Source organism: Moschus berezovskii, chromosome 19 (genome assembly GCF_049115385.1).
Source record: "Moschus berezovskii isolate FMDL1 chromosome 19, NW_MosBer_1.0, whole genome shotgun sequence".
Taxonomy (NCBI): Eukaryota; Metazoa; Chordata; class Mammalia; order Artiodactyla; family Moschidae; genus Moschus; species Moschus berezovskii.
In genome coordinates this window covers 13460956-13477275 of record NC_142478.1, presented here as the reverse complement: position 1 = coordinate 13477275, position 16320 = coordinate 13460956, and the positions used below count along the sequence as shown (strand labels likewise).

The following is a 16320-nucleotide window of genomic DNA, read 5'->3' as shown; positions in this document are numbered from 1 at the left end:
GTAACCATTCTCCTCCAGACTCCCCTCCCATCCAGGCTGCCACATAACGTTGAGCAGAGTTCCCTGCGCTATATAGTAGGTCCTTGCTGGTTATCCATTTTAAATATAGCAGTGTGTACATGTCGATCCCAAACTCCCTAACTGTCCCTTCCCCCATCCTTCCTCTATGGTCGTTTTCCAGTTCTGTGAGTCTCTGTTTTGTAAATAAATTCGTTTGTATCGTTTCTTTTTAGATTTGGCAAGTACGGGATGTCCTATTCAGTGCTTCCCCATCTCACTATTTTCACTCGATACGACAGTCTCTAGTTCCATCCATGTTGTGCAACCTGTCAATTTCATAATGTTGATTTTGACACCATCCAAATCAGCCACACAAGGACAGAACTTCTACACTAATTGTGCTGTTTAGCAGTACTTTAATTTTCAGGTGGAGATCAGGACTTTAACTACTCTTTGACTAAAGAAAATTCCCCTGTACTAGAACCACAGCAGGAGTCCTAAAACGAAATCCATACTCAGCAGGTTGCCCTCTGCTGCCTCAGTGGCCCTGGACTGTTCCTCTGCGGTCCACTTGAGTGCTCGATTGGACCACAGGACAGGCGTCATCTCAGGCGTCATCTCAGGCGCTGCTCTGTGCCTCTCATCCAGCTAGACAGTCTCAGCACCAAGGGGGGGTGCCCACGCAGTATCTGGCAGCTCCTCTCCGCTGTGGACTTTTCAACAGAGCTCTAATCTCCCACCTCCTCCAGCAACTAGTTGAAACGGTGCATTGTTTCCACATAAAGAGTGGAAATACTACTTCCAGATACTGTTAAACAACTTTTAAATAGTAAACTATAAGATGATTGTATTTTCTGAGGCAAATTGGTACTATCAGATTTCAAAATGTGAAAGTATTTTCCCGAATTAGTAAATTGAAATCATTCATTGGTTCAACACCTACAGAGTACTAGGTACCATGTGATGCTCTTGGAAGTTATAAATATGAGGGTTACATAAAAGCCCAGACCCTTTTATGGCAAAAATAAGCTATGACTGCTCCAAGGTGCCAGATTAACCCTTGAACCAATCAGACTTGTTAGTGTGTCAGACTGGTTTGGTTTCTCTTTCATTAAATTGTTAATAACATGTTAACGGTAATGAAATCAACGAGTTCTTTTACCATGGTCTGTTTATGCTAAGCAGTACTTTATCTTTTCCTAGTCTAGTCTAAATTGTTTTCCTCAAAGTGCTTTTAAAAATCAAAACCTTTTAATTAGGTAATAGAACCAGTTCTCAGAAATCTGCTCTGGGAAAAAAAGATCATAAAAGACTGCTGAAAGGTATTATTTCCATATGCTCTCACTTTTTTTAAATGGCATATGCTTTTATGTACAGAGGGAGTTTTCTGGAAGAAAACACACTTTATAATTAACTGTGATTGCCTTTGGGCAGGGAATTTAGAGTTCTTGAATAGAAGGGCGACTTCCTTTTCATTATATAAGTTTTTATACAGCTTAACTTTTGCAATTTTAAATACTGTATTTTCCATTTTATATGCTAGTAAATAACAGAACGTGTGCATTTCCAGTAGCCTTTCTTAAGCTCCAAAATGACTCCTCTAAATAAAAGAAAAATAGGTGGGCTACACTCTATGTCTCTTTGCCTTCCTTTTGTATATGTTTTCTTGCTAAGGCAGAGTGGTCTGAAAGGAGTCTTTGAGTATAAAATTACTCCAACGTTGGTTCCATGAAAGAGGTTAACAGGCAGATCCCACTTGAGATTGAGTAGGTAAGGTCACGGCAACCCACTCTAGTATTCTTGCCTGGAGAATCCCATGGACAGAGGAACCTGGTGGACTACAATCCATAGGGTTGCAAAGAGTCGGACACAACTGAAGCAACTCAGCACAGCACAGTACAGTTAAGCAAGGCCTGCTTAAGAAAGCTGCTTTAACCAGAAAGAGAAGTTGCCTGCAGGCAGGGACCTAATTTCCCTGTGGGAATGCAGGTTCAATCCCTGGGTCAAGAAGATCCCCTGAAGAAGTAAATGGCAACCCACTCCAGTATTCTTGCCTAGAGAATCCCATGGATGGAGGAGCCTGGCGGGCTACAGTCCATGGGGTCACAGAAGAGTCGGACACAACTTAACGACTAAACAATAACAGTTCCATGGTGTTGGAGAAGACTCGTGAGAGTCCCTTGGACTGCAAGGAGATCCAACCAGTCCATCCTAAAGGAGATCAGTCCTGGGTGTTCATTGGAAGGACTGATGCTGAAGCTGAAACTCCAACACTTTGGCCATGAGGTGGCCATGTAACCCTTTTATGTAACCCTCATATTTATAAGAGTTGATTCACTGGAAAAGACTCTGATGCTGGGAAGGATTGGGGGTGGGAGGAGAAGGGGACGACAGAGAATGAGATAGCTGGATGGCATCACCGACTCGATGGACATGAGTTTGAGTGAACTCCGGGAGTCGGTGATGGACAGGGAGGCCTGGCGTGCTGCGATTCATGGGGTCGCAAAGAGTCAGACACGACTAAGCAACTGAACTGAGCTGCAGTCTTTCTCTTGAGCTCCTCTTTTACCCCGACCCTAATTAAGAGTCTGAGCATTGTTGTTGTCTCGTGTTCTGCTCAGTCGTGTCCGACTCTTCGCAGCCCCATGGACTGCATCCCTCCAGGCTCTTCAGCCCATAGAATTTACCAGCAAGAGTACTGGAGTGGGTAGCCATTCCCTTCTCCTGCGGAATCTTCCCAACCCAGGGATCAAACGCAACTCTCCTATGTCTCTTGCATTGGCAGGCAGATTCTTTACCGTCAGCCCCACCTGGGAAGCCCAGAATCTTTTCCGGTTGAGATTGGAAGAGCCTGAAACCATGCGCTGTGGGGTTTTCCAGATCATTTTCCTTAGCGCTTGTTACTTAGACTTTCACAGGATTTCAGAGTCTCCCTTGTTAAAGCCAGAAACATCCTTTTCTCTTGTTGTTGGATGTATGAATTGGAAATTTTGTTCACATGGATTTCAGGATCCTCTGTCTCCAGGAATGAACCAACCATCCAACCATAACAGTTCAACTGTTTCCAACTTTATCCTATAACAATTCCTACATGTTTAAATTACATCTGTCTAGTCTTTGGTGGAGAATTACTGTTGTGGAACAAAATACTAAACTCTCATTCTATAAAAAGTAACTTTCAGGTCTTCTTTTTAGGGGGTGATTCATCCCAGAAATAATGTTTTGTGTCTTTACTTGTATCAGGCATTAATAACTAGCAATCAGCAATGGTATAATTATATTTTAGCTTCATAAGGACTGAAAGTGTTTAGGGAAGTGTTTCTGTGAAGAGTTCACTGGTTGTCCTTGGACAAGAGTTTATATGGAAATTCTAAGAAGACACCAAGCAAAACCAGTAAGAATGAGAGGGAAAAGATACCTGAGACAGGACAGGATTGAAGGAAAAGGCCTTTCAGAAAATAATACAAAAAAGGGAGGGGGAATATGTTTAAAAGTCATACAGGGTCTTAGCCATAAAAAATATAACTATAGAGAGCCCTATGTTATTAAATTTTCAAAATGCATACGTTCTGATTTTGTATTTCTGGAGTAACAGTTTCCCAGCCTCTTTCCACAGACTCATATTAATGACCACACCAGCCATGAAATTAACCCTCAATATTTAAGACATGGTAGAACAACATCGGAAGGTCAACTTAGAGTTAGTATGGCAATGGGTGCTTTGAAAAACAGGAAAGTGTTGTCAAATTAGCATGGTATTATTTCCTATTGAGTAGAGTAAGTTTAAGTTCTGAGTCACTAATCAAACTTTAGAAAGGAAATCAATGCCATTTTTACTCTTGAAAAGGCATCATATACTCAGTTGGGACTTCCTCCCTCCATTTACATATCTGCGCTGTTATTTAAGCCCATGCTTCTAGTCCAATACCTAAGTAGATGAATATCAGCAATTCAGAGGACTTGTGTTCTTGCTACTTATCACAGCCACTCGAGGGTCATCACCCTCTCCTTAGAATTCCCAAAACTTCAAATTGTCAATATGGAAGAATTCCTGCAAATGCTACAAACAGGTCACAGTAACCACATTTTCCTGTGTGATAAAGAGAAATCTGAGCCTAAACAAAGATAGGTCACTGATGTCATACCTGCTAAAGCAAAGCAGCCTGTTAAGTACAGAGGAAAGGGTGAGTTTCAAGTGATTTTAGGAATCCCAGGGATGGGGGAGCCTGGTGGGCTTCCATCTATGGGGTCACACAGAGTCGGACACGACTGAAGTGACTTAGCAGCGGCAGCAGCAGCAGCTGGCAAAGCCAGTATATCCTAAACGACTTCATTTTCCCAGTATTCTCCATAACATCTTATTCAGAGCTTTGGCTGCTTGTCAGGAGTGAATATACTCTCCCAATGCCACTGGTTGAAAATGACTCATTTAACTCATGACTTTGTAAGAACTGATCAAAGATGACTTCCTGCTTCTTGGATAAACTGTCATCCAAACCCCCAACATTTGCTCCTCTGAAAAGTGGGCCACGTGACCACTTCCTATAAGATCAAAGATTTATCTCTTGTTATTATATTTATCATTCTCCACATATTTCAGGGTTAGAAAAACTTGCTGAAGCATTAAAATATGAAAAGATAATGACGATAATAATCTCCTGCTATCACTCCAACTGAAAAGCATCATTAATGATAAAATTTAGAAGTTCAGAAGTGTGATTAGAAATGTGTGTCCAAATGTCCCATGCTGGCTCTGCCATTTATCTTACACTCTCTTTTCTTTTTTCAGCTGCTGGCTGGGCGCTGGCCTTTTGAACAAAATGACTTTGGCGTTTTCCTCTGCAAGTTGTTCCCCTTTTTGCAGAAGTCCTCAGTGGGGATCACCGTCCTTAATCTCTGCGCATTAAGCGTTGACAGGTAATGTGGCTCTTTCTCCTCACTCTTTTGTTGGGTGTAGAAAAGTATTTTTCTCAGAAAGAAGAGAACTCAAGGAATTTTGAGAGCGGATGCCCAGGACAGTGGTTCATTGGTTCCCAGGAATTAAACTATTATCAATCTTGCTGTACTGTTCAGAATTACTTTCCACAGTTGCTGATTACTAGTCATCTTTGGTTTAGGCAAACTTGCACCTAGAGCATTTCGCCAACTATATCCATTTGACATCCTTATGGCAATGAGCTATCAGGGAAGCCCAAGGAATATGTTAGATGGAATGAACTTTGGAAAAGGGAATTCTAGAACATCCAAACTCTATATTTTCAGTGGTAGATTTCTCACTGGAAAAAAAGAAGATATGGCTCAATTATATTTCTAAAGCTTGATTCCTTGAACTGAGTAATGAGTACTCAGAATTATATTCTATTCTATGCTTGAAAGGCTTCCTAAAAAGAGGACAATAAAAGTGCCCTTTCATCCAGCTCTGAAAAACCCATCAAGTGTCTCAAAGTCTTTCCAGAATTCTTCTCAAACATGGATGTCAAGACTTCTTTAAAGAGATCTTTCTAAATTCCATGAATTTCTAGAAGGTATTTTATATACCTTCTAATTTTCATAGTGGGAATTATAAAAAAATGAAATTAGGAACTCTGAGGTGCTCTTTTGTATTGAATACAGTTCTTTGAGGGCTTACCAGATAGCTCTAGTGGTAAAGAACCCGCCTGCCAATGCAGGAGACATAAAAGATGCAGGTTCAATCCCTGGAGCAGGAAGATCCCCTGGAGGAGGAAATGGCAACCCACTCCAATATTCTTGCCTGAAGAATCCCATAGACAGAGGAGCCTGGCAAGCTATGGTCCATAGGGTCACAAAGAGTTGGACGCGACTGAAGCAACTTAGCATGCATGCATAATCCTTAGCAAATGCTGTTTAATGGCCTATTTAAATGGTTTACCTACAATTTAGAAGAGGTCTTCATTTTTCCTTTCACACTAACAATCACTTTATAGAGCACCCAAGTCCCATCAACTAGAAATAAAAGGCCTGCTTTCTTAAAGAACAATGTGTTTACAGATATTCTGTTATTTATCATTTACAATTAATTTTCAAGACCAAACTTTTATTGTTAAACCATAAAGATACTCATTCCATTGGTAGCAGAAAATTATAATGATATCCTTGTTATAAATGTATGGTTATAATAATTGTGAAACACTAAACAAAATGCTTAGTGGTATTATTAAAAATAAATTTATTGCTGAAATCAAAACAAAGAAAATTTCATTAACATTTAAATTGCAGTAAGATATTGACAAAAATGATAAACAGCAATGGTAGATACAAAGATCATAAATAAAATCATGAATAATTAGGATTCACAGTGATTCTCAGGAAAACCTGAGGTCTATGTAGGTTTCTTCTGCATCACATCAGATGTTAAAGGCTGCTATGTACAGATAATTACATAAGTAGCCACTCTATCACTTCCACTTAATGAATAATTGTTACTTGTGACCATGTCTGAAAATATGAGCAAATAATCTGGATTTTATTCACTAATGAATTCTCACTCTGCTGTTCCCACTCCTAGCACCCCAATAACATCCTTTTTAGATAATATAATACTTATGATATATAAAATAATCATGACAATTTTTTAAAAAATTGTTTCCTATATGCAAATTCTTCCTAAATGATATTCTTAAGGGTTATAAAGCTACAATTTTGAAAGTGTGGTATATACCCATAAATACGTTGACAAATCAATGGGAGAAACAGAAACAGGTTTCAAAGTGTACAAGAAAATAATATAGGCTGAAGTCACTTTGATGGAAATGGGAAAAGTGAAGATTCATCCATAAATAGTGCTATGTACCATCTGGGGAAAAAACATGTTAAAGGCTTATCTTGTGCTACATATCAATAATATTAGTTACAATTATTCAGTTCAGTTCAGCCGCTCAGTCGTGTCCAACTCTTTGTGACCCCATGGACTGCAGCACGCCAGGCCTCCCTGTCCATCACCAACTCCCGGAGTTTACTCAAACTCGTGTCCATTGAGTCAGTGACGTCATCCAACCAATTCATCTTCTGTCGTCCCCTTCTCCTCCTGCCCTCAATCTTTCCCAGCATCAGGGTCTTTTCAAATGAGTCAGCTCTTTGCATGAGGTGACCAAAGTATTGGAGTTTCAGCTTCAACATCAGTCCTTTCAATGAACACCCAGGACTGATCTCCTTTAGAATGGACTGGTTGGATCTCCTTGCAGTCTAAGGGACTCTCAAGAGTCTTCTCCAACACCACAGTTCAAAAGCATCAATTCTTTGGCGCTCAGCACTTTTTATAGTCCAAATCTCACATCCATACATGACTACTGGAAAAACCATAGCCTTGACTAGACGGACCTTTGTTGGCAAAGTAATGTCTCTGCTTTTTAATAGGCTATCTAGATTGGTCATAACTTTTCTTCCAAGGAGTAAGTGTCTTTCTATTTCATGGCTGCAATCACCATCTTCAGTGATTTTGGAGCCCCAAAAAATAAAGTCTGCCACTGTTTCCACTGTTTCCCCATCTATTTGCCATGAAGTGATGGGACCGTATGCCATGATCTTGTTTTCTGAATGTTGAGCTTCAAGCCAACTTTTTCACTCTCCTCCTTCACTTTCATCAAGAGGCTCTTTAGTTCTTCTTCATTTTCTGCTGTAAGGGTGGTGTCATCTGCATATCTGAGGTTATTGATATTTCTCCAGGCAATCTTGATTCCAGCTTGTGCTTCCTCCAGTCCAGCATTTCTCATGGTGTACTCTGTATATAAGTTAAATAAGCAGGGTGACAATATACAGCCTTGACGTACTCCTTTTCCTATTTGGAACCAGTCTGTTGTTACCGTTATCACCATTTATTAAGTATTAGTATGAACCAGGCTAATCCTATAACGCCTGTGATGGTGCTATAGTTATCCCATTTTACAGGTGAGGAAGCTGAAGTTGAAATAGCTTAATCAAGGTCACTCAGCTACAAAGTTTTGGAGCCAGTCATCAAATAAAAGTAGTGTGTGTTCTTAAACACTATGCTTAAGCATGCAGGAACTCAAACCATCAGGCAGTAGAAGAAAGTAAACCAGTGTCTTTTTGGTCTCTAGAAAAGGAAGACTTTTTAAACCTAAAAAGGATGGTATAAAATCTGAGTAAAACTATAAATGCATTTTAGGACATAAAATTTTAAAAGAAGATCAAACATTCATAAAATTAAAAACCAAATAAAGCAATAATTTGGGGAATATATTTGCAGCAAAACTGCATGTTAATATTCTTGGTATTTAAAGAATCCATACAATTAGTAGTTAAATCTTAATACTTTCATATTAAAAGGCATGAGTATAAAAATCACCAAAGAAAAAATTAAAATGACTAACATGAATAATGTCCATGTAATCAGAGAAATTCTCATTAAAAAGCATACTTCTCTGGTAACGATAGAAACTTGAACAGCCCCTCCAGAAAGTAAAGTCCTACAAGTGCTTTTGCCTTCTTTTTAAAATTTATGTATTTATTGACTGTGCTAGGTCTTTGCTGCTGTGTGCAGACTTCTCTTATTGCTGAGCACAGGCTCTAGGGCACTCAGACTTCAGTAGTTGCAATTCCCAGGCTCTAGAGCACAGGCTCAGTAGTTGTGGCTCAAAGGCTAAGTTGCTCCGGCGTCTTTCCAGACCAGGGATGAAACCTGTGTCTCCTACAGTGGCAAATGGATTCTCATCCATTGACCCATTAAGGAAACCTTGCTCTTGCCTTCTGAGCCAATAATTACAATTTTTAGAATAAATCCGATGGAAATGATCCAAAATTTGAACAAAGAAATTAGGTACATAAACAAAATAATTTACAGAAGATGTTGAAAGCAACATTTTAGGGAAAAGGATAGGGATGCTAAATGCAATTTAAATGTGTAGGTTTATGAATATAAAATTCCTTGAAAGTAATATGATCAATATTATTAGTAGTTATGTCAAGGGATAGAATAATGTGTTTTCATCATATTATTAGTAGTTGTTTTATTAATACAAGCAGAAAAAAGTTCTGAAAGTTTATTTAGTTTTATTATCTGTGACCAGTTTTCCTTATTTACTTCATGCTATTCTTTACATTTTTTTCATTTGCCCAGCTCATTCCTATGACTTTTATTTTATATTAACACTAATTTCCTATGACTCTAGCTCTAAAACACAAATGTATATAGACCTTGTGTGGAGAAATACATGTACATACTCAGCTCAGAGGTATTTCCACGCCTACACTTGCCTTTACAAAAGCACCATCAAATTTGGGGAAATAGCATTTTATTTAAAAAATTACTTATTATTTAGAAAATTTCCCAAAGTTTAGGTAAAAACTAGGATGATAACAAGTTTTAGGAAAGAACCACTCAGTGTGCTAAGAAAACTGCACCTCTGGGCAAACATCTAACCAAATCCAGAAAAGAACAGCCTACGTCCAAGAATGAGAAACAGGAGAAAGAAGACAAGGAAGATGCTTGGCTCCTATAAATAAAACCTTTTTTAAGGCAGCTGGGCATAATCCTCTGAGAAGAGAGGCATTGAGGAAAAGAGAGACCAAGGAAAGGGAAGAATTTGCTTGGTTTGATAAGAAACATAGGCAACTTTTCTTCTCTACAGTATATTTTCATATTACAGAATTTACAATATGTTCTGTAAATAGTGTTATGTGCTATAGTTTAGTGGTCCCTTTTGCAGTTCATATGAATCTTAATATAGAAAATATAAATTTTTTTTCTTGGGACTTCCTTGGCAGTTGGGTTCAATTCCTGGTTAGGGAACTAAGATCCCACATGCTATGAGTCACAGCCAAAAAAAAAAAAGAAAAGTATAAAAAAATAGTTTTTTTCTTGATTGAAAAATATTTTAGGACACTTATTCCTCAGTGATATACTATATCATGAATTATCCCTAGATTGAGAAGCGTAAGTCATCATTTAGTTCAACAGAGCAACTGGAGAGAACAGTATGAGGTACAGACAAGAAGAATCAGGCCTGGCTGCTGTTCTTGAGAGTTTCAAGGTTGTGAAGATATGGACATGGGAACCAGGGAGAATGAAATGCACAAGGGAGATATTCATGCAATGGGATTCCCAAAAGTCCTAAGTCATCAAAAACTTCCAATTCCTTCTTTATTTCATCTTGTTCTGCCCCCTCTCAGGGGACAATATTGCTTCAGTATCCCCAGTATAAACCCTACCTGTAAAAGAGAAAAATACCCTACCTTTAGATAGGAGGAAGAAGGGAGCTGGGAGGAGGAAATGGAAGGATTGGGTCATAGACTCCTCGTTCCGGTGTAGTTTCACCTCACCCACAGCCTTTCCTCCCCTATCTCATGCAGGGATAAAAATTAACTCAATGGTTCAATCACAAGTTATCAGTTATGTATCAAATAAAATGTCCTTGGTTTGAAAAAAGAAAGAAAAAAGAATGCCAAGCATCTCTTTCATTAAGACTTGCTCTCGGTTGCTTGTTTGTTTTTTATTTTATTTGTTTTACTTTGTCAGATCTTATTTGCAACATGGGGATCTTCAGTTTCAGCTTGGGAACACTTGACTGTGGCATGTGGGATGCAACTCCCTGGCCAGGGGTCCAACGGGGACCCCCGCACTGGGGGCGTGGTGTCTTAGCCCCTGGACCACCAGGGAAGTCCCTAGTCTCAGTTTTAGATCAAGGAGATGAACCATTTTAAAATTCCACTTTCTTAAAAATCTGCCTTAATCCAGGTTTTTCCCTGGTAGTCAATTCACCATCCTGTGTTCCCTCGGTCCTTTCTTTATAAAACTGTTGCATTTCACTTGGTACTGACTCAACTTTGAGATCTGTATGGAAGGAATCTTTTTTGACATTTCTATTTCAAAAGCTTTCACACTGTCAAATGAATCATTCACACTTAATTCCTGAAGATTAGATACCATTTGCTTGGCGTCTTGATTTGGTTACATTATATTCTACTAAAAGTAAGAAAATTTCTTTCTTTAAAAAAAAAAAAGCAAGGAGTAAAAAGAGGGAAATTGGATTCTGTTATGAAACAATTTGCAGCTTGGGAATCTATGCTTTCCTTTTATGAGCTGAATCAAATTATGGCCCAGGAAGAGTCTGTGATTTTTTTTTTTTTCATATGTTGCTTTTGAGGGAAAATAATGGGAGTAACTGGGCTCAGTAGTAAAGAATCCACCTGATAAAGGAGGAGATGCGAGTTTGATCCCTGGGTCAGGAAGATCCCCTGGAGAAGGAAACGGCAATCCATACCAGCATACTTGACAGGATAATCCTACGAACAGAGGAGCCTGGCGAGCTGCAGTCCATGGAGTTGCAAGGAGTTGGACACAACTTATCAACTAAACAACAATTCTTCCGAGCTCTATATGATTTATTACTTCATTGATTGCTTAGTGAATACTAATACTGTAGGATCAAAAAAAGAAAAGGCCTACCTTTCTCGGTCTAGGTGTTTGGTTTGGGGGGTTTTCTTTTTTAAAAAACTTATTTATTTATTTGGCTGCCCAGGTCTTAGTTGCTGCATGTGGGATGGATGAGGGATCAAAACCAGGCCCCCTGCATTGGGAGTACAGAGTCTCAGCTACTGGACCACCAGGGAAGCCCCCTCCCTACAGGTTTTTTTTAATCTAAATAACGTAAACAAAACAGAGAAAGCTCATCACTTATATCAGCCATTACCAATAATTTGAATAAGTATTGTTACATTCTTTAAGTGGCATCGTTCTATGTTACTTTGTTTGGTGGGGGGGTAGGGGGGGCAGGGGTTGAAAAGAGGAATTCAATGCTATTCTTTGTAAGGTTAACAGTCGTGTTTAAAGTGGGAAATGATGGGGGTCAGACCAGTAAAGAGGTCTGGTTACGGCTCCAAATTGTGGTTAAAAGCTGCCTGGGAAAGGAAGCCGTAAAAAGATAAAACTCCTTTAACAACTACTCCAGATGATGTGTAATTAGATACCTGGGAAAGTTGCAAGGATCCATTAATAAGGCAACTTTGATTGCTCTGCGTCAGTTCCTCATTCCTCCTTCCGAGTAGGTACTCAGTGGTTTCTGTGATAGTCTCAAAGACTGACCATGACTCAAGGAGCATGGAAGTGGTTTTCTAAAACACTTCATTTTCACTTACACTTGGGTTCTCTTTTTTTCTCCTGTGTTTTGATTTTTCTTTCACCCTGCATGTAATGGGTTTCCCTGGTGGCTCCTGGGAAGTCGTAAAGACTCCACCTACCAATGCAGGAGATGTAGGTTTGATTCTTGGGTCAAGAATATCTCCTGGAGAAGGAAATGGCAACCCGCTCTAGTATTCTTGCCTGGGAAATCCCATGGATGGAGGAACCTGGCCGGCTACAGTTCATGGGGTTGCAAAGAGTTGAACACAACTTAGGGACTAAATGACTAAACCATAAAAACTGTGTGTAGTGCAACTCAGGATCTCATTTTGGAGTCTGTTCCCCACTGCAGAGTTTTTCACTCTTAATTCTATTGTCAAGATCAGGTGACTGGTAAATCTTGCTGCCTCATTTTTCTGTGGTAAGAAACGACCCCCAAACTGAGTGGTTTAGAACAATCGTCGTTTTCTTACAGTCTGACCATGTTGTGGGGCAGAAGTTGGGGCAGTTCTTCTACTCCTTGTTACTCTGATTGGGGTCTCATGGTGGATTTCAGGTGGCTCCTGAGCTTGTTTCATGGTTCCAAGACTCACATGACTGGCCCTTTGATAGGAACAACTAGACATGTGAGCGCAGCGGAGCACGTCTCCCTCTCCAGCAGCCCAGGGCTGCTCAGCACTGCTCCAGCCGGCTCGGAGCTCCAGGGTGGAACCTGGTGCTCCGTGGCGAGGACAGGTGTGAAACTGGTAAAGCATGATTCCAGCTGTGTTCAACTGGTCATAGCAGCCACAGGCCAGCCCAGATGACACACCCACCCAAAGAAGTGTCCAAATATCTGCAGCTAGATTCCACGTGTATTCATTAATATACAATATTTGTTTTTTTCTTTCTGACTCGCTTCACCCTGTACAACACAGATGAGCCTGTTTGCAAAGCAGAGATAAGAGACACAGAAGCAGAGAACAAATGTATGGACACCAAGGGGGAGTAGGTGGAGGGATGGGACGACCTGGGAGATTGGGATTGACGTTACACACTATTGACATTGTGTATAAAATACATAACTAGTGAGAACGTACTGTGTAGCACAGGGAGCTCAACTCAGTGCTCTGTGATGATCTAAATGGGAAGGAAATTCAAAAAAGAGGGGATATATGTATGCATATAGCTAATTCACTTTGCTGTACAATAGAAACTAACAAAACATTGTAAAGGAATTCTACTCCAATAAAAACTGAATAATATATGTATACATATCTGCAACTGTCTTTTTGTTTTTTTAATTTTATTAATTTATTTTTTCTTTTTGTTGTTAAAGTATAGTTGATTTATAATATTGTGTTAGTTTCTGGTGTATAGCAAGATAATTCAGTTTTACATATATAAACATTATTCTTTTTCAGATTTTTTCCAGTATATGTTATTATATGATACTGAATATAGTTCCCTGTGCTATACAGTAGTTCCCTCATTGTGGATCTAGTTTATATATAGCAGTGTATATCTGCCAATCCCAAACTCCTAAATTATCACTTCCCCCACTTCCCCTTTGATAACCATAAATTTGTTTTCTATGTCTATGAGTCTGCTTCTGTCTTATAAATAAACTCATTTGTATCATTATCTTTAGATTCAATATGTAAATGACATCATACAATATTTATCTTTCTCTGACTTCCCTGAGTGTGATAATCTCTAGGTCCATCCATGTTGCTTCAAATGGCATTATTTCCTTCTTCTGCAACTGTCTTTTAATCCATCTCACCTGGCTTCTCTTTAACATCCTTTCTGCTGCTGCATTGCCCCCAAACTTCTGCCTGGCAATTAGTTTGCCAATCACGTAGGAGACACAAATCGTAAAAAAATGTTACGAATGGTCATATTTGTTGCTAATTAATGACGTACATAAAGATATAAGTGCTATTTTGTCTTATGAAAGTGACAAAATTGAAGAAAAATAAATTCTAATGAAGGCAAGCATTGGCAGGCACTTAGTAGAAACATTTTTTAAACGTACTTAAGCTATTTTTTCATTCCTTTGATTCATTTTTTAAACGTACTTAAGCTATTTTTTCATTCCTTTGATTCAGTAACCTCAGTTAAGATTATTAACCCAGGAAAATCACTCAAAAAACCAAACCTAGTTATAGACATGTTTTTTACAGCCTTGTAACACTAGAAATAATGTAACCATGGAGGAAGATTTAGGTAAATTTTATCAATATCTTGTTATACTGTGTAGCCATGAAATTAATAAATGCCATGCCTATGTAGAAACATTAAAAAGTGAATACAAAATTGTAGCAAAATTGACAAGATTATGATATATATTCAAATCATACTTATGAGAATAGAAATGGGCAATGAATAAGGAGAAATGAAAATAGATTTTGCTGAAGTGATCCTTTGAATTTAAATTTTCTTTTACATTGTTCACTGAATGATATTTACTTTTATTTGAATGAGTTTCCCAGATCATAAAGATTCAAAAACATGTATTAAATGACTCTAGCCTTGAAAACATGTATAATAACTGCTTATAGACATATACAGTAGCACACATATTTTGCATAAATAAAGCATGTAATTTATTCTTTTATTTTGCATGCCACATGACAGGGTTCAAGGTGGTGTCATGGGAAAAGACTGCCCTGGAACTTGGCAGACCAGAGCCCTAGGCCAGGCGGCCCACACTCACTGGCGACCAGGCAGATGACTTGCTTACACACCCAGACACAAAGAAAGAAAGGTCAGAACAGGTTCCCAACCAGATCACAAAGGGAGAAAGATCCGCCCAGAATTCCCTCTTGGTTTTAAATTATTTCATTTTAGGATTCTAAAAGTATTAGCTCTCTGTTCCCCAATTCAAGTCTGGCTTGAAAAATAAGAACACGTTGGAATTGTAGACTGGCTTTGCCCAGTAAAGCCAAATGCATGGTAAGGAAACAAATAAACAAACAAAGATGCTTAATTCAACAGATATTTATTCGGCATCTACTGATGTAGGTCTTGTGACCAACACACAAGATGTCTGCCCTATGGAGATTATATTCTAAAGGAAGAGGTAGACAGAGAGGGTAAGCGAAATAAATAAGTAAAATATTGGGTGCTGGCAAAAGTGTTTGTTTGGGTTTTTCCATAACATCTTATAGAAAAACCTGAACAAACTTTTTGGACAACCCAGTATTTGATTGGTCCCCTAGTAATAAGTGCTATGGAGAAAAATCATCAGGCTGAGTGGGATAGGGTGGGTCTGGAAGGGAAGCTGGCAGTTCTAATAGGGTGTTGAGGGAAAGCCTCTGTGAGAAGACACCATTGTGAAAAGACCAGAAGGAAGTGAAGAGGCAGGTCTAAGGACACCTGCAGGCATTCCTGTTGCGTCGGGAACCCACTGGAGGATTTGAGCAGAAGGGTGGCATGATAGGCTTACAGTTTAACAGGTTCCTCTGGCTCCTGTATTCAGGGCAGACCACAGGAGGGTACAGGGGACACAGGGAGATCAGTTACGAAGTTGTTACAATCATCTCAGTGAATAGCAACTGGCATAATGGTGAGAAATGGTTACTTCTGAATATATTTTGAAGGACAAGATTGCAAGGTTTGCTAGAGAACTAAATGTTGGGGGTGGGATGAATTGGGAGTTTGGGACTGACATTTATACACTATTGATACTATGTGTAAAATAGATAACTAATGAGATAAAATAGATAACTTTTGGCAGAAAGTGAAGAAGGACTAAAGAGCCTCTTGATGAAAATGAAAGAGGAGAGTGAAAAAGTTGGCTTAAAGCTCAACATTCAGAAAACTAAGATCTGGTCCCATCACTTCACGGCAAATAGATGGGGAAACGGTGGAAACAGTGGCAGACTTTATTTTTTGGACTCCAAAATCCCTGCAGATGGTGACTGCAGCCATGAAATTAAAAGACGCTTACTCCTTGGAAGGAAAGTTATGACCAACCTAGAGAGCCTATTAAAAAGCAGAGACATTACTTTGCCAACAAAGGTCCGTCTAGTCAAGGCTATGGTTTTTCCAGTAGTCATGTACGGATGTGAGATTTGGACTATAAAAAAAGCTGAGCACCAAAGAATTGATGCTTTTGAACTGTGGTGTTGGAGAAGACTCTTGAGAGTCCCTTGGACTACAAGGAGATCCAACCAATCCATCCTAAAGGAGATCAGTCCTGGGTGTTCATTGGAAGGACTGATGTTGAAGCTGAAACTCCA

The 16320-nt window shown here is 39.1% G+C and overlaps 1 protein-coding gene across 1 annotated transcript in view; it reads left to right on the top strand.

Moving 5' to 3' along the window:
- The window catches only part of EDNRA (endothelin receptor type A), a 78232-nt gene that overhangs the window by 37241 nt on the left and 24671 nt on the right, over nt 1-16320 (top strand). Inside the window, exon 3 of the mRNA XM_055404553.2 lies at nt 4790-4917. Within this exon, the coding sequence (XP_055260528.1) occupies nt 4790-4917 (128 nt within the window). The remainder of the gene's footprint in view (nt 1-4789; nt 4918-16320) is intronic.